The sequence below is a fragment of the Pecten maximus genome, chromosome 5 (assembly GCF_902652985.1).
Source record: "Pecten maximus chromosome 5, xPecMax1.1, whole genome shotgun sequence".
Taxonomy (NCBI): Eukaryota; Metazoa; Mollusca; class Bivalvia; order Pectinida; family Pectinidae; genus Pecten; species Pecten maximus.
Window position 1 is genome coordinate 10,785,315 of NC_047019.1, and position 20,463 is coordinate 10,805,777.

The following is a 20,463-nucleotide window of genomic DNA, read 5'->3' on the forward strand; positions in this document are numbered from 1 at the left end:
TTCCTGGAGAAACATATTACAGTATGGAAGTACAACACATTCTGTCAGGGTTAATGTCCGAGTTTATGTAGACATTCCTGGAGAAACATATTACAGTATGGAAGTACAACACATTCTGTCAGGGTTATATGTCCGAGTTTATGTAGACATTCCTGGAGAATCATATTACAGTATGGAAGTACAACACATTCTGTCAGGGTTATATGTCCGAGTTTATGTAGACATTCCTGGAGAAACATATTACAGTATGGAAGTACAACACATTCTGTCAGGGTTAATGTCTGAGTTGATGTAGACATTCCTGGAGAAACATATGTTACAGTATGGAAGTACAACACATTCTGTCAAGGTTAATGTCCGAGTTTATGAAGAAATTCCCGGAGAAACATATTACAGTATGGAAGTACAACACATTCTGTCAGGGTTAATGTCCGAGTTATGTAGACATTCCTGGACAAACATATTACAGTATGGAAGTACAATACAATTTTTCAGGGTAAATGTCAGTTAATACAACAGTGTAGAAATATATTAAAATACATAAATATAAAGTGATCATCATTCCCTATCAGGAGTCAATAAAAATGAAAAAAAAAAAAAAAAAACATTTCATCAAAACAATGTTGAATAATTGCTACGATAATACTGAAGTTATATTAAAGCTAATATCTATATTTACCTTAAAAGTAGGTTAATGTTTCTGACATTTTCCTCTTTATGTCATATGAACAATAATGATAAATTGTATCTAATATTTAAAATACCATGCCCTAAACGGTTTATCTAGTTTATGTAAAGCCTCGCTGAACATTCCCACTAAGGCACTTTTACAACAACAGCTATATACGATATAGACACATGTACATCTAATTACATGTACATGGAATTACATCCAGGAAGCAATATGATGTACATATTTTCAGCTATGTTCTATTTTCTATCCAACAGTTGACAGCTGGATTACCCTAATTATCATTTTTTGTTTGACTTTATAACTTTTTCGATGTTTTTGAATTTCATAATCTAATCCCAATAATTATTTGAGCAATGGAATGGTTATTTTGAAAACTCTGCCCTATCCTAGTACTTACAGAGACCAAATAGCAGGACCTCGGGTTTTGTAGAGTTATCATTTAAACGTGTTGGTTATAATTTTAATCATAATTATGAGTTTAATGTTAGTCGTATTTTACCCAAAGATCCATCAAAATACATATACTTGTAAATACTCACAGTACTGATCACTAACGGAGAGCTGGAACAATGGATATCACCGACAGGTGTATTATAACTACACCTGATACAATCCTTATTACTTGTTAATTATGTATAATTCTGGAGAGCTGGGACAATGGATATCACCGACAGGTGTATTACAACTACACCTGATACAATCCTTATATTACATGTTAATTATGTATAATTCTGGAGAGCTGGAACAATAGATATCACCTACAGGTGTATTATAACTACACCTGATACAACCCTTATTACATGATAATTATATATAATTCTGGAGAGCTGGGACAATGGATATCACCGACAGGTGTATTATAACTGCACCTGATACAATCCTCATTACATGTTAATTATGTATAATTCTGGAGAGCTGGGACAATGGATATCACCGACAGGTGTATTATAACTGCACCTGATACAATCCTCATTACATGTTAATTATGTATAATTCTGGAGAGCTGGGACAATGGATATCACCGACAGGTGTATTACAACTACACCTGATACAATCCTTATATTACATGTTAATTATGTATAATTCTGGAGAGCTGGAACAATAGATATCACCTACAGGTGTATTATAACTACACCTGATACAATCCTTATTACATGATAATTATATATAATTCTGGAGAGCTGGGACAATGGATATCACCGACAGGTGTATTATAACTGCACCTGATACAATCCTCATTACATGTTAATTATGTATAATTCTGGAGAGCTGGGACAATGGATATCACCGACAGGTGTATTATAACTGCACCTGATACAATCCTCATTACATGTTAATTATGTATAATTCTGGAGAGCTGGAACAATAGATATCACCTACAGGTGTATTATAACTACACCTGATACAATCCTTATTACATGATAATTATATATAATTCTGGAGAGCTGGGACAATGGATATCACCGACAGGTGTATTATAACTGCACCTGATACAATCCTCATTACATGTTAATTATGTATAATTCTAAAAAGATACAAAAGTTACCTAAGTCTAATTTTCACATCAATAAGACAAGTTTTGTCTAGGTAAAAGTAAATTGTTATACAAAAAATGTAAACAAATATTAGGATCAACAAATCAACAATAAATAAATAAGTAAAAAAAAATTACAATCCAACCTCATTATTTCAAACTCTGATAACTCGAACACACTGCTTAACTCGAGGTAAATATATAGTCCTCATAGAATGAAATCTATGTATGACATACTCGATTATCTCAAATACACAGGATATCTCAAGTTTTAGGCCCCATTGACTTCAAGATTACAAGGGTCAATTGTACATGAATATTATATCAATTTCATTTTCACACCAATTAGACTAGTTTCAGTTTAAAAAGAAAAGGGTATGAAATCCTGAAGTACCAGATAAATACCATGACATTATATACATAGTTTATAGGCTTTATCGGTCACCTGAGTTTTGAACTATTTAAGTTAATTTGACAGTTTTTGGCCCCGCCCATAAGCCCCTGGGGGTCAGTCAGGGCCAACATGTGAATACCATCAGGCTGTCATCCCATGCTGGTAATGTTAACGTAGTTAGAATGAATTGCAATAGAAATCAAACAAATGACGGTCAAAAATGAGATTGCCTTGTATAATCAGTATAGTAAATTGTATCCCCTTCCTAGAGGCAAATGTAATTGTCATGAAATTCACACTTTTGTTAAAGCACCTTAAGACCCTTCCATCTACTTCGATCTTTGAAGAGTATTTGAGTCGACCTTATCTAGGTCTTGAGAGGAAGATTTTTGAAATTTTCGTTAATTTGACACTTTTTGGCTCGCACCTCAGGCTTTTGAGGGATGGGAACCATATAATTCACAATTTGTTTTGCCATTGATCACTGAAGCTTCCTGCCAAATTTCATGAACTTTGGTTTAGCGGTTTTGGAATTAAAAGAAGACGAAAAAGTAAATTGTTTACGACGGACGGACTATGGACGATGCCGGACAAAAGGCGATATTGCAATAGGTCAACTGAGACTTTGTCTCAGATTACCTAACAATGACAGTAACACAATATGTAAATATATAAATAGGATCAACAAATCTCCAACATCTAATGGAACTAGTCCAGTGTAATATATAGACATATACAGAGGATCAACAAATCTCAAACATCTAACAGACCTAATCAGCGTAATATATATAGAAATTGGATCGACAAATCTCAAACATCTGATGGACCTAGTCCAGTGTAATATATAGACGCAGGATCAACAATTCTCCAACATCTCATGGGCTAACTCAACACATGCAGTTTGTAGATTGTCCTCATGCAGTAAATAATTCATTATCACCTCGGATTTGTACACAATTGTTTTAAATGGCCTGTATTGATTATTTGTGCATGTTTACCAGGACAAATGACGGCGTTTTTATTTACTAAACATTTTATTAAGATAACCATACACAGGGTTGCTGTATCCCCTCCTAGAAAGCTTTGCGACCTTCCCTACCTTTTCCAAGTCTAAAACCGATTTGCCCTCCCTGTCCAGTATTTTTGTAATGTCATACTTCAGCTCTAATGATTCAATGTATTGTTTAACACGAGCTTCACACTCATGCAGTGAACACTTACACATCTGTTGCATACAGGGGTATATAATGTAGACAGTGACAACCGTCGTTATCTTCATCTGTGGTTAATTTTAGGATAGACCCGCACAAATAAACACACATCTTCCTGTGTCCTTTCATACAACTCACATGTAACAATCCACCAGTTATGTCCTACAGCTGTGGTCAGTGCTGGGTATTTCCCACACAAATAAACTAGAAGCTCCTCGCATTTTCCCAAACAGCACTTGTGTATAATATTGTCATAACCGTTGGTAAGGAATTCTAACCATATTTTTTGACATGTCACCCAAATGATCTACATCCCACACATATGCGTCCACTAACTGACATGTACTGACTATACACACATAACACCTATGTATCACACGACCATCTTCTGTCGCACATTTGTGTTGTTCGTCCTCAACTCTACACAAGGATTTAAGTGCAGTTCTTTCCACTGTCTGGAACAACAACATGGAGCGGGGTTTGTCCTGCATGATTAGTGTCATGTAGCAAGTTTGGATAATCTTCACACAGCATTGCCACCATCTCTTTCCTTTCCTTCTCACACGCCACATGTAGGACATTGTTATTGTCATTATCCCTGACTGTTAGAGTGACGTCATACTTCAGTAGTTTACGGAACAGGTTCACATTCCCACCCTCCGCCACATGTAACAGTATGTCCTTATAAGGTTTGACTCCCTCACACAGAAGATATAAAGCACCTTCTTCTGAACCAGAACGACATGCTTTATTTAACAAGAAAAGTTTTTGCTCATCATTCAAGTATTTCACAACTTTCTGAAGAACATTCTCATCTCCCTTACCATCCTTCTCACCTCCGATTATCAATGGCCACCACTCTATGTTCTCGACAGGTATGACTCCCTCACACAGAAGATACCAAGTAGATTCCTTAAGTGAATCTTCACCACTCTCATCACTTTCATAACTATCTCTCCGATATCTCTCTCTCCAATCTCTCTCTCTCCTATCGTATCCCACTCTTGTAATCAATGACCACAATTGTGCGTAATTGTCAGGTTTGATTTCCTTACACAGAAGATATAAAGCACATTCTTCTGAACCAGAACGACATGCTTTACGTAACAAGTAACGTCTTCTGGCATCATTCAGGTATATATCAACTTTCTGAAGTATATTCACATCTCCCTTACCATTCTTCCCACCTCCGGTTATCAATAGCCACCAATCTGTGTTCTCGTCAGGTATGACTCCCTCATACAGAAGATACAAAGCATATTCTTCTGAACCAGAACGACATACTCTATTTAACAAGTTAAGTTTTTCCTCATCATTCAAGTATTTCACAACTTTCTTAAGAACATCCACATCTCCCTTAACATGACCACCTTCATTTAACAAGTAACGTGTTTGCTGATCGTATAAGAATATATCTATAATATCTTCCTTTACTGAATCTTCATCACTCTCATAACTATTTCCCCAATATCTCTCTCTCCAATCTATCTCTCTCCTATACATATATCTCCTATCGTACCTCTCCCTTGTAATCCATGACAACAATTGTGCATAATTGCCAGGTTTGATTTCCTTATACAGAAGATATAAAGCACATTCTTCTGAATCAGAATCAAACGCTTTAAGTAACAAGTAAGGTCTACTGTCATCATCCAGGTATATAGCAACTTTCTGAAGTATATCCACATCTCCCTTACCATCCTTCTCACCTCCGGTTATCAATGGCCACCAATCTGTGTTCCTGTCAGGTTTGACTCCCTCACTCAGAAGAAATAAAGCACATTCTTCTAAACCAGAACGACAAGCTTTATTTAACAGGTCAAGTTTAACCTCATCATTTAAGTATTTCACAACTTTCTTACATGCCTCCACATCTCCGTTACCATCCTCCCCATCACCTCTTGTAATCCATGACCACCAATCTATGTCCTTGTCAGGTTCGACTCCCTCACACAAAAGATGTAAAGTGCATTGTTCTGAATTAGAGGCACACGCTTTATTTAACAAATCCAGTTTTATCTCATCATTCAAGTATTTTACAACTCTCTTCAGTATATCCACATCTCCTTTACCACACTCTACATCACCCCTTGTAATCAATGACCACCAATCTGTGTCCTCGTCAGGTTTGACTCCCTCACATAGAAGATATAAAGCACATTCTTCTGAGCCAGAAAGACATGCTTTATTTAACAAGTCAAGCTTGACCTCATCACTCAAGTGTGTAAAAACCTTCCTAAGAACATCCACATCTCCCTTACCATACACATCACCTCTTGTAAACAATGACCACAATGGTGTGTCCTTGTCAGGTTTGACTCCTTCCTCCAGGAGATATAAAGCACATTCTTCAGCAGCAAAGTAGCATGCTTTATTAAACAGAGTTACTTTATTAACTCCTCTCTCATTAAAAATCCTGACAATTTTTTCTAGAAATATGCTATCTTTCCACACATCTAGAGATCCAATGTTAGTACCATAATATCTCTTCTCACAGACAAACTCTCTGTGTAGACGTTCACACATATATGGATAATGATCAGCTGATATCACAACCATGTTTGATGATGTTTTTGAGGTTGTTAGAAAACTGAGGAATTTCGTGGGACAATTCTTAATGTAACCAACTCGTGTTTTGTTTCCATATAGAAGAGCTACTGTGACATATATAGAGTTATGATCAAATCTGTACACTTCATCACCAGACAATAGATATTTCTCCTTTCTTACCAAAAATCCTTGTAATCTTTCTAAATCTTTTTTCACAAATTCTATTTTTTTCTTACAAGACATTTGAGTTCTGTTATCTTCACCATCAACCAAATTGATATCAAATGCTTCCTCCAACAATGTTTTGTTTACTTTATTTTCTTCATTTGGGTCTAGATCTGTTACCTTTATCTCCCCGCCATTGAGGAATAGAAACAAAATGGCAGAACATTCTGGTAACTTCAGCAACGCATCCATAAAAAATTGGAGAGGTTTCTCAAAAAATTCAACTCGTCTATCTTGCAATTTAACAGACTTGCAGAAAAGCTGACAACATTGTGGGAATCCAATATGTGGTGCATAAGATAGAATTTTTTCTATTTCTCCCTCAGTCCATGAGAAATTTTCTGGTTTATACATCTCTAAAAGTGCCTTTTTTTCTTCTGCAATTCTGTACTCACCTGAGCTCAGATCAATGATGTTATCTTCAGTGAAAACTGCTCCTATAGAAGATTTTTTCAAAGTATTGAATATTTCATTACGAACTGTAATGAGCAAAAAATTGGCTTGAATTTGTTCACCATCAAAAAGTGTTTCTACATCTGTAATTCTTTTGTTCCACTCTTGTACATCCTTTCTACCAACATCATTCTCACCAAAAATATCATCAATAAAAGTAATCAGATGAGAGTTTGGAGCCAATAAATCTAATTTCGTAATTTCATGAAGCTGAAGGGGTTGTCTGCATTGCTGCTCCTCGACCAGCCAGTGTAGCAGTTGAATGGCGGTAGACGTTTTGCCATCTCCTGTGTTTCCCTTGATAACTAGAACTCTGTTCTTTTGGAGCTTGTTTTGAGCATCGAGGAAAGCTTTGGTCTCAAGGAATTTTCCCTTTTTCTGCTCTATTTCTCGTTTGATCTTTTCTTTTGTTCTTTCTGTATAAGAAAAAAAAGACAAAAGAGAAATGTTCATGCAGTGAAACTGACAGGGAACACCAATAGGAGTCTTTACCGGTAATTGTATATAACCTTTACCAGCCTTCAATTTTAAACTGTTCACAGATGTTTTGTCATGTCCGAGATGTAAAAGGGTTTTTCTACCCTACATTTGTACTACATCAGTACAAGTATAATTAACAAGAGCACTGTGGGGCAGAACAATATACAAGTTTGACGGGTATATAAAAACCTGTATCTCTAATATTAGGCCCTAATTAAATCACATCTCGCAGTGGTCCCTGTTTTGACAAACATAGATCACCCTCCCATGGAATAGATTTTTTTTTTTTTTTTTAATTTTTTTGGAACAGCCATTATAATGTTGAAATCATGATTCTAGAGTCAAAAGACAGGTAATTGTTACCTCACATAATGTAACTTATAGCTTTCACACCCAAAAACAAGATGGCCACCTAATAGTTTCCAATCTCCCCATATAGGGCTCCATCCCTTTGACAGGGGGTACCACCATTTACATACAGTCCCTTTACCTTGAAGTTGTTACAGATCAAATTTGAGAATCCATTTCCAATGCGTTCATATACCCCTTTATACAAAATGTAGTCCTCCTCACCAGAAAGCCCTCTATTCTTATGAAAGGAAATAGATTTCCTTGCTTCTCATTACAAGCCACACCCCACTATTGACAGAACATCCACACTTTCTGTTTAAAGAACACACCCCTTTCATCTAGCTGCTCATGACTAAGTTAAAAGTTATTCAACTGATTTGGACCAAGAAAATGATGACAGCTAATGGACAGATGACCAACCTCTGTACTAGGACATACACACTGCCTTTTCCCAGTTATCTAAAAGTCAAATTCAAATCCTTTCCTCTGTTCCATTACACTGCCTGCAGTGTAGGACCTGATGACAAGGCCACAGGGTTCATGTTCTAGTAACTGATATTTCATTCCATTTATATATTGATAGGACTATATATTTTAAAGATACCCTTTTAGAAAAAATCATATTTATATGGCTATATTTTATACGCACCCTTTCAAAAACCATATATTGGTATAACTTTATTCAAACGTACCCTTTTAACAAGGGCCCAATGGGCCCAAATCGCTCACTTATATATGGATCTTGCAGTTATTTGTAAGCATGCTACAGGACCAATATAATGTCTCTCTGCACTTTGGCTTTTCACTAAATGTCATTTAAAGATTGAAGCATACTTGATCGACTTGACCTTGAATGTGAGTCAGGGTCATTCATTTGAACAAACTTGGTAGCCCTTCACTCCAGCATGCTACAGACCCAATATGAAATCCATGGGACTCTTGGTTATTGAGAAAAAGTCGTTTCAAGATTTTAGCCTTTTTGACTCCGGTGACCTTGAATGAAGGTCAAGGTCATTCATTTGAACAAACTTGGTAGCCCTTTACCGCAGCATGCTACAGACCCAATATCAACTCCCTGGGACTCTTGGTTATTGAGAAGAAGTCGTTCAAAGATTTTAGCCTTTTTAGCCCCTGTGACCTTGAATGAAGGTCAAGGTCATTCATTTGAACAAACTAGGTAGTCCTTTACCCCAGCATATTACAGACCAAATATCAACTCCCTGGGATTCTTGGTTATTGAGAAGAAGTCGTTTCAAGATTTTAGCCTTTTTGACTCCGATGACCTTGAATGAAGGTCAAGGTCATTCATTTGAACAAACTTGGTAGCCCTTTACCGCAGCATGCTACAGACCCAATATCAACTCCCTGGGACTCTTGGTTATTGAGAAGAAGTCGTTCAAAGATTTTAGCCTTTTTAGCCCCTGTGACCTTGAATGAAGGTCAAGGTCATTCATTTGAACAAACTAAGTAGTCCTTTACCCCAGCATATTACAGACCAAATATCAACTCCCTGGGACTCTTGGTTATTGAGAAGAAGTTGTTTAAAGTTTTTAGCCTTTTTGACTCCTTTGACCTTGAATGAACGTCAATGTCATTCATTTGAACAAACTTGGTAGCCCTTTACCCCAGCATGCTACTGACCCAATATCAAGTCCCTGGGTCTTTTGGCTATTTAGTAGAAGTCGTTTAATTTTTTTAAGCATATTTGTCCCCTGTGACCTTGAATGAAAGTCAAGGTCATTCATTTGAACAAACTTGGTAGCCCTTCACCCCAGCATGCTTTATGCCCAATATCAACTCCCTGGGACTTTTGGTTATTGAGAAGAAGTCGTTTAAAGATTTTAGCCTTTTTGACCCCTGTGACCTTGAATGAAGGTCAACGTTATTCATTCGAACAAACTTGGTAGACCTTCACCCCAGCATGCTACAGGCCCAATATTAGGTCTATGGGCCTTTTGGTTATTGAGAAGAAGCTACTTAAATGGAAAAGTTGACGACGGACGGAGGGACGACGGACGCCACGCCACGCCACGGCATAAGCTCACTTGCCCTTCTGGCAGGTGAGCTAAAAATTATATATTGATATATGACTATATATTTTATAGGTACCCTTTTTAAAATTATATATTGTTATGACTACGGTATATATTTTACAAGTACCCTAATAAACTGAAATATTTTAAAATACAAATTTATATCATTTTGATATTGGGCATGACTGTGAATGATACAATAAAATTATTTTACCAGACTATGATCATTACTCATCATGTGATTGCTGCCACTAGGTACTGTACTGTATTAAAGTGGAACATGAAACTGAGACAGATTTGATTTGAATTATACAGGAGATAAATCCGACGTCAGCATGCATCCTCTGATGTAAAAATTATTGATGTATAATCCTATATTTTGAATTATATGTTAGTAGTTGTGGTCCCAGATTTTAGGAATATGTTGCATTTTCCCACTTTATGTCCAATCCAATGAACAAAACTCACTTATCATGGGTTGTAGATCAGGATGGAGTTCTGTAAAATAAGAAAATCATATTATTAATAAGTAGTTAGGTAAAATGCAAATATCAGAATTCAATGCAAATTATTTTGTGCAGGTAATAAATACTACTACTGTAACTGTAACAAATCTATGTCTAAATATGTCTAATGCATGGATCTTTACCAGAATTTTATGATCACTTGTTTTCTGACTTATCAATACACATACGTATTACTGGTACAGGACTATCCAGTCACATTATAGGTACAGGATTAGCCGGTCACATTACTTGTACAGGACTATCTAGTCACATTACTGGTACAGGACTATCCAGTCATATTACTGGTACAGGACTATCTAGTCATATTACTGGTACAGGACTATCTAGTCACATTACAGGTACGGGACTATCTAGTCACATTACAGGTACAGGACTATCCAGTCACATTACTGGTACAGGACTATCCAGTCACATTACTGGTACAGGACTATCCAGTCACATTACTGGTACAGGACTATCCAGTCACATTACTGGTACAGGACTATCCAGTCACATTACTGGTACAGGACTATCAAGTCACATTACTGGTACAGGACTATCCAGTCACATTACTGGTACAGGACTATCCAGTCACACTACTGGTACAGGACTATCCAGTCACATTACTGGTACAGGACTATCCAATCACATTACTGGTACAGGACTATCCAGTCACACTACTGGTACAGGACTATCCAGTCACATTACTGGTACAGGACTATCCAGTCACATTACTGGTACAGGACTATCAAGTCATATTACTGGTACAGGACTATCCAGTCACATTACTGGTACAGGACTATCCAGTCACATTACTGGTACAGGACTATCAAGTCACATTACTGGTACAGGACTATCCTGTCACATTACTGGTACAGGACTATCCTGTCACATTACTGGTACAGGACTATCCAGTCACATTACTCGTACAGGACTATCCTGTCACATTACTGGTACAGGACTATCCTGTCACATTACTGGTACAGGACTATCCAGTCACATTACTGGTACAGGACTATCCAGTCACATTACTGATACAGGACTATCCAGTCACATTACTGGTACAGGACCGTCCAGTCACATTACTGGTACAGGACTATCCAGTCACATTACTGGTACAGGACTATCCAGTCACATTACAGGTAAAGGACTATCCTGTCACATTACTGGTACAGGACTATCCAGTCACATTACAGGTACGGGACTATCCAGTCACATTACTCGTACAGGACTATCCAGTCACATTACTGGTACAGGAATATCCAGTCACATTACAGGTACAAGACTATCCAGTCATATTACAGGTACAGGACTATCAAGTCACATTACTGGTACAGGACTATCAAGTCACATTACTGGTACAGGACTATCCAGTCATATTACTGGTACAGGACTATCCAGTCACATTACAGGTACAAGACTATCCAGTCACATTACTGGTACAGGACTATCCAGTCATATTACTGGTACAGGACTATCAAGTCACATTACTGGTATATGACTATCCAGTCATATTACAGGTACAGGACTAGCCAGTCACATTACTGGTACAGGACTATCAAGTCACATTACTGGTACAGGACTATCCAGTCATATTACAGGTACAGGACTAGCCAGTCACATTACTGGTACAGGACTATCCAGTCACATTACTGGTACAGGACTATCCAGTCACATTACTCGTACAGGACTATCCAGTCACATTACTGGTACAGGACTATCCAGTCATATTACAGGTACAGGACTAGCCAGTCACATTACTGGTACAGAACTCTCTAGTCACATTACAGGTACAGGACTTTCCAGTCACATTACTGGTACAGGACTATCCAGTCACATTACTGGTACAGGACTATCTAGTCACATTACTGGTACAGGACTTTCTAGTCACATTACTGGTACAGGACTCTCCAGTCACATTACTGGTTCAGGACTATCTAGTCAAGTTACTGGTACAGGACTATCTAGTCACATTACTGGTACAGGACTATCCAGTCACATTACTGTAACAGGACTATCCAGTCACATTACTGGTACAGGACTCAAGTCACATTACTGGTACAGGACTATCCAGTCACATTACTGGTACAGGACTATCCAGTCACATTACTGGTACAGGACTATCCAGTCACATTACTGGTACAGGACTATCTAGTCAAGTTACTGGTACGGGACTATCCAGTCACATTACTGGTACAGGACTATCTAGTCAAGTTACTGGTACAGGACTATCTAGTCACATTACTGGTACAGGACTATCCAGTCACATTACTGGTACAGGACTATTCAGTCAAATTACTGGTACAGGACTATCCAGTCACATTACTGGTACAGGACTATCCAGTCACATTACTGGTACAGGACCGTCCAGTCACATTACTGGTACAGGACTATCTAGTCACATTACTGGTACAGGACTTTCTAGTCACATTACTGGTACAGGACTATCCAGTCACATTACTGGTACAGGACTCTCCAGTCACATTACTGGTTCAGGACTATCTAGTCAAGTTACTGGTACAGGACTATCTAGTCACATTACTGGTACAGGACTATCCAGTCACATTACTGGTACAGGACTATCCAGTCACATTACTGGTACAGGACTCAAGTCACATTACTGGTACAGGACTATCCAGTCACATTACTGGTACAGGACTATCCAGTCACATTACTGGTACAGGACTATCTAGTCAAGTTACTGGTACGGGGCTATCCAGTCACATTACTGGTACAGGACTATCTAGTCAAGTTACTGGTACAGGACTATCTAGTCACATTACTGGTACAGGACTATCCAGTCACATTACTGGTACAGGACTATTCAGTCAAATTACTGGTACAGGACTATCCAGTCACATTACTGGTACAGGACTATCCTGTCACATTACTGATACAGGACTACCCAGTCACATTAGTGGTACAGGACTATCCAGTCACATTACTGGTACAGGACTATCCAGTCACATTACAGGTACAGGGCTATCCAGTCACATTACTGGTACAGGACTATCCAGTCACATTACTGGTACAGGACTATCCAGTCACATCACTGGTACAGGACTATCTAGTCACATTACTGGTACAGGACTATCTAGTCACATTACTGGTACAGGACTATCCAGTCACATTACTGGTACAGGTTTACCTCATTTCCCCTACAATACTCTCCCTCTGGCCCCAGTACTAGTGGAGCAACACCTTCCATTTATACATCATATCTCATATTTGTCCGTTGATGCTCCTGATAAAGTTTTAACAAAATCCATTAAGGCATTTAGGACTAGTAGTGATTTAAAGGGATTGCCTCTATTGGACCAACCCCTCCAGTCCCTAGGGATTTGGTTTGTTTGTCTTTGTTTTACGTCCTATTAACATCCAGGGTCATTTAAGGACGTGCCAGGTTTTGGAGGTGGAGGAAAGCCGGAGTATCCGGAGAAAAACCACCGGCCTACGGTCAGTACCTGGCAACTGCCCAACGTAGGTTTCGAACTCGCAACCAAGAGGTGGAGGCCTAGGGCTAGTGATTCATTGTCGGGACACCTTAACCACTCGGCCACCGCGGCCCCTCCAGTCCCTAGGGAGCCAAGCCATTTACATAACATAGGACCTCCTTCATGCCCAATAACTCTCCAGACAAATCTCATCAAAATAAGATTTAAATAATTTACCTTTACTTCACTTAATGGACCATGCCTCTCCCACCACTGGGGAGTTATACACTCCATTTTAACATCAGATTTCCTTTGCCTAATTATAATCCAGACTAAATTTCATCAAAATTCCTTTTGTAGTTCCAGACTAGTAGGGATTCAAATGATTTCTACTTCCTTTATAACGCACCCTTTAGCAGTCTAGCACCTACGTTTTGATATTTACACTAATAGATATGTTTTGCTTTTCAACCAACATTTAATATATTAGACAGGTTGAGGTCTTTATATTTGAGCAAACAATATGGCCATTCATCCCAGTATGACATATATATATAGGCCAAATATCATGACCCTGGCCATGGGTCATTTAATTGGTTATGGATAAGATACTCTTGATTTAAACACATATGATTAGTGAGCTTGAATGTAGGTCAAGGCCATTCATTTGAACCAACATTAATTGTCCATATCAAATTCCCTGAAAATCCATTCAGCTGTTCTGACTTCTATTTTCCCTATATATAGGGTCATGCCTAGTTACCATTGGTGCAAATTTATTCCCTTTCCAAAAAAGATGCTTCTGACCAAATTTAGTCAAAATCCACTCACTCGTTCATGACAATCAGTGCCTTCAGTTACTTTCCCCCCCTATTGCTCTCCGCCCTTCCTGTCACTGGGTCCCAGGGGAGCCACATCCTTCAAATATGTATAATATTTGATCCCCTTCACCCAATAACAATCCAGACCCAATTTAATAAGAAGAAAAAATTAAGGACAAGCTGGAAATTAAGAAATGTTAATTAAGGGATATCGGTTGATGGACACTGTGTTGTAGCATAAGCTAATTGGTCCTTTGGACCAGGTGAGTTAATAACAAACCTGGAGGTTGTTGTTGGGTTTCATCTCCTGTCCTCTGTTGTTTAGCTGGTGATGGACCTACAAGTAAATAACAGATAAAACCAGAGTTAATTGTTTTCCCTGCTAAAGATTAATTGTAGATGTTCATGTTAAATCACAGTTGAAGTTATGAAATTGAAGGAGGCATCAAGTCATGCCAAACAAGAGGTGAAAATCCATTTTACATTTTCTGATAGGTGAAAAGGCACCAGCTGATGGATCTACATACATGATAATTTTCAAGAAAGTATGACTTTACATTATGCAAATAAAACATTTAATATCATTACATAAATTAAATTCCGTTACTCCATATATACACACACGCTATATTTTGAACTATTGCACGGCTAAAATAACTATTGCACGGTCACTTGCGAACTATTGAACACCTGTGACGTTTCTAGTTTTTAGTTCTACCATTTCTAGCATCTAATTAAGTCACTGATATTACGACTTCTAGGCCTACAGGAAAGTCGAGATTTTTGTGTAATAAAACAAGTTATCTACCCTTTGACCGTACATGAAATAGATAGAGATCTCACCGACCAGTATTAGTATAAACATAACAAATAAAACAAGTATATCATGCGTGTCTGTGTCATGATATATTCGTACAGTAGTAACTGTCTGGGTCAGTGATGGATTTTGTGCAAATTGTTTAAAGATCAACACTATATTAATTGATATCAGTAATTGACGAATCTTGTGTAAAGTTTCTGGAGATCACGACTATATTGATACCAGTAAGTGATGAATCTTGTGTAAAGTGTCTGGAGATCACGACTATATTGATACCAGTAATTGATGAATCTTGTGTAAAGTTTTTGGGGATCATGATTATATATTGATACCAGTAAGTGATGAATCTTGTGTAAAGTGTCTGGGGATCATAACTATATTGGTATGATATATAGTTCCAAAGCGGGACATGAACTTATATTATATCAATTAATTAAGTGTGACCCATACTATAAGGATTTAAACTTACATGTCAAAAGCACGAATTGGAAAATATTCATTGTTTATTTCAATTCTGATATTTTTATTGATATGTCTATGAAAAGTACTCACCGCTATTCAGGATATCTTCAATCCTTCTCTCTCTTCTTTGGACTTCAGTAGCCAGCCTAGACTGAATTTTTTCCAATTTTACTGTAAAAAACTTGTAGTTTCCCACAGATATTTTCTGATCCTTCTCAAGTTGTTGAAATAGATCTGTTATAGTTTTGATATTCTGAAGTTTTCTTGAAGGAATTGGACATCTCCTAAACAGATTCTTCAGTTTATTGAACTCTGCCTCCTCCAGCTCTTCATCCAGATACAAAGCCAACTCATTGTGGGCGCCAAATGCTTCCTCTTCATTTTTTGTGATTACTTGTTTTGTGGCCATTTTAAATTGTTTCTGTTAAACCTAAAAGAGACATACACATTAAGAAAGACATCAAACAGAAAACAAGAGTCCAGAGGGCCTGTATCACTCACAATGGCAACTTGCATATTGGCACCCACCACTAAATTATCTTCCAGGGTTTTTAAGTAAGACTGATTTCTTCTCTACCTTTTCCGACTTTCCCCTCTTCCTCTCAAACCTATAACAAGTGGAACCTACATAAACGATTCAAGAGAAATGTTTCTGAAACATATCGTTAGTGTTTAAGTTACAACATATACTTAACAAGCTTATAGCATGTATAAGTATTGACTAAGCAATTTACAGCAGAAAGCCTGACATCTCGCTCGGACAGCCTCTTGTGTTACAGTTGTATATCAATACGCCATCACATATAGCTTTCAAGCATACGTCTGACATGAGCACAAGGTTCCCTTAGCAAAGGAAATTTCTCGGAGGGACCTTAGTGCCTACCCTTAAATGACCTATGCAAGTCCTATAAATGACTTATCTTTCCTTTCCTTTTCCTTTCTTTCCCCTTTTAATCTAAATATGCAACTTATAATTTGTTAACATATGAAACCAACAAGTGTACATGTAGTTAAAGAAAGATCTAAGAAGAACTAAATTACTTTCTGAATTGAACCAATGTCGAAATTCAAGATGGCTTCTTAATTATTGCCCATTTTAATTTGTTTTCCCTATCAAGCTCAAAATTGAACAGGCAAAAGTACTAGAGATAAAGAGGAACCCACATATGAAGTTTGCGGAATATCCCTCCATGGCCAGCCTTTTCAAGAAATAGCAATAAAAAACTTTTAACTGTCAAAATACAAGATGGCTACATAGTTGTTAGTCATTTTCCTTATTCCCAATGGACACAAATATGGACCAAGGTGAACCGATATGTAAAGTTTGAGAAATATCACTCCAGTAGTTTTAAAGAAAAAGCGATAACAATCGTCAACTGTGAAAATCCGAGATGGCCACCTGTTGACCATTTTGTTATCTGAATCAGACTTTAAATTGATGATGATTAATAATCAAAATAGAAAGTTGCTGGGGAAAAGTTCGCAAATTACAGCAACCTTGATTCAGAAGTTCTCCTTATACATCAGATTGTCTCCCCTGAAATGCAGGCACATCTGACCTTGAATGTATCAGGAGAGACAATGACCTCACTAAATTTAAAACAAATATACACACTTAATTTACTCCCCCTGGCAAAATCAGGCTAGGAAAAAACAACTTTTTTTCTATATATTGCACATCAACATGTATTGCCCAGCCCACACAAAAAAAAATTTGAAAACTTCTCTCATCTAAATATCCAACCAGTAGGCAGTGATGCTTTCGCCTTCCTATTAAATCTTCGTTTATCTAAACCGAACACGGAATTGGGACCAAAACCAATAAAGCTAATACATACTAGTAAATTGGTAGTCTTTTAGTTTTTCTTAAACGTAACTCGGAACTTGGACCAAAACCCGTAAATCTTCTACATACCTACATATGTACATTATCTTAAACGGAACTCGGAATTGGTTAAACGGAACTCGGAACTGAGTTCCATTTTACTTAAACCGAACTCGGAACTGGTTAAACGGAACAGTTCCGTTTTACTTAAACAGAACTCGGATATGGTTTCTAGTTTCATTTATTTCAAACTGAACTGGGAGCAAAGACCAAGTCCCATAAAGTTGATACCTGACTGTTAAGTGTCCGTCCACTCATTGACATATCATTATTTTTCATATTCGGGTCTTGTAATGCGATAAAGTACATAGAATATTTTCTTTAATGAATTTGGAAACTTACTACTAGTTCCGTTTTTCTTCAACGAACTCGGAACTGGTTCCTAGAACTTTATTATCTTAAAGTGAACTCGGAAGGGAAAGGACATATGTTGGGGTGGGGGTGGGGGGGTGGGGGGTTACTAAGGAATAGTATGGTATGGTGATTTGCTAATTTTCTGTTTTATTACAGAAACACAAAATCTGGATATGCTAGCATTGACTTATTGAGTTATTGAAAGGAGAAAAGAACAGACTCAGGGAGGAAACAGCAAAATTGGTATTAGAAAAGGAAGATCTTGTGAGAAATTTTGATGATCAGAAACTCAAGGACTGTGAGTTACATTATTTCAGACACAGTACAATGAAAGATCAAGATTTCCAGTACTACACAGGATACTGTTATGAAAGATATATGGATGTTGTTAAATGTTTAGTACCAAATGATACTCATTTTCAATATTCAAAGAACATGAGTTGTTTAAAGAAATTAAGTCTCCATGATCGATATGATCAGTTACTTTTAGTGATCATAAAACTCTGTCAGAACTTCGACTTTTACCATTTATCAACTTTGTTTGGTATATCATCACAAGATTGTACTCTTTTTTCTGACTGGATAAATTTGATGTTTCACAGACTTCTGTGATCTGTTTCAATTTGGCCTCATAGAGATATTATCATACAGAACATGCCCGCTGAGTTCAAAAAGGACTTTCCCAACACTATGGTAATCATTGATGGCACTGAAGTCAAGGTACAAAAGCCTAGCTACCTACAAACACAGTCTTAATTTTATTCAGATTAAAAATCAAGTACAGTCGAATCTGTCCAAACGACCATCTCTATTTAGCGACCCTCTGTTCTAAGCGACCATTTCAATTCCTCCCGAGCGTTTTCGCTATATATTTTAACTCTATTAAGCGACTCTCTCTTTACGCGACCAGCGACCACAATTTTTCGTTCCCGTGATAAAAATAACTCTCCAATAAGCGACCAGAAGTCTCCAAAACGCCTTACATTACCATTTTCGCCTTAATAACACCCAAGTAGTTTTACTTTATGACAAATTATGTGCAAAAGCACAGGGGGCTAACTCAATGAAAATGGAATTTACCATACATAATTTCGTATTTACTGGATGGACTGGTCAATATACTTAACGACCATATGATTTTTTTCAGAAAAATCGAGATTTAAAAAATTATTAAAAAATCGAGGTAATTACTGTTTTATTAGTAATTACCTCGATTTTTTAATAATTTTTTAAATCTCGATTTTTCTGAAAAAAATCATATGGTCGTTAAGTATATTGACCAGTCCATCCAGTAAATACGAAATTATGTATGGTAAATTCCATTTTCATTGAGTTAGCCCCCTGTGTGCAAAAGGACGGGAGATGAGCCGAAGTCACCGTCTAGAATTCTGACGATTTTCAGACGTTTTAAATACGATATATCAATTTGCATGCGAAATATAACAATGAAGGAATGCATAAACAGTTAACTTACTGTTAAATCGTGATTTGTTATCTTTTTTGAGACATTACAACAGAAATTTGCCAGTGAAAAAGTCGCCGTTTTTAAAGTAGGAAATGCAGGAACGTAAATACTAATCGGAGCGGAAATCCGGACCAAGATTTCAGGAATTAAAAAAATATATAAAAATAATTTAAAAGTAATCTAATTAACAAATGAAATATATTTCTCATGTTAAATCGATGTATTTTGCTATGCTGAAAGAATTTCAAAAATACATATAGTGATGAAAAATAAGCAGAGTAATAATTATTAAAAAAAAATACAAAAAAAAAAAAAAAAAAAATTTGTTTTATTCAAAGTGGTGGTTCATTTTTCATATATATTATAAATCATTATTGCCAATTTATAACGCGAATAATAAGCTTATGAACATTTATCAAATTTAAGATACCATCTCTATTAAGAGACCACTCTCCATTAAGAGACCGTTTTTCAACTTCCCTTGAGTGGTCGCTTAATACAGATTCGACTGTACTATTCTTAAAGGAATTGTTGGTGTTGACCCTAGAGGGTCCATAATTTTTGCTTCAATGTTGTTTTCAGGATCAATATCTGATAATGAACTTACTGAAAAACGTGGATTTCATGAGTTAGGGAAAAATCTTACGAGTAGTAATATGCTAAAGGAAGGTGATGGAATTATGGCAGATAAAGGCTTTACTATTGAAAAGAAATTCAAAAATCTTCGTTTGAAACAAAACATGCCTCCTTTTGCTTCAGCTGCTGGACAAATGTCTGTTACAGATGTACCA

General features: G+C 37.0%; 1 protein-coding gene across 1 annotated transcript; it reads right to left on the bottom strand.

The window, feature by feature from the left end:
- Positions 1-6: 6 nt before the first annotated feature.
- LOC117326766 lies at positions 7-15,215 on the bottom strand. Its single transcript, XM_033883484.1, has 4 exons — positions 15,170-15,215; positions 14,967-15,023; positions 10,394-10,423; positions 7-7,477 (listed from the first exon to the last, which is right to left on the bottom strand). Exons 1-4 carry the CDS (start codon positions 15,213-15,215, stop codon positions 4,266-4,268), a joined length of 3,345 nt encoding a protein of 1,114 aa, XP_033739375.1. The 3' UTR covers positions 7-4,265.
- Between the last annotated feature and the right edge of the window lie 5,248 nt (positions 15,216-20,463).

Coding starts and splice junctions, on each gene's coding strand:
- LOC117326766 (XM_033883484.1), bottom strand. CDS start 15,215: ATGTATGTAGATCCATCAGCTGGTGCCTTTTCACCTATCAGAAAAT. Junction 15,024..15,169: donor CTTTTCACCTATCAGAAAAT/GTAAAATGGATT, acceptor ATTTACTTGTAG/GTCCATCACCAGCTAAACAA. Junction 7,478..10,393: donor TGATCTACAACCCATGATAA/GTGAGTTTTGTT, acceptor TTTCTTATACAG/AAAGAACAAAAGAAAAGATC.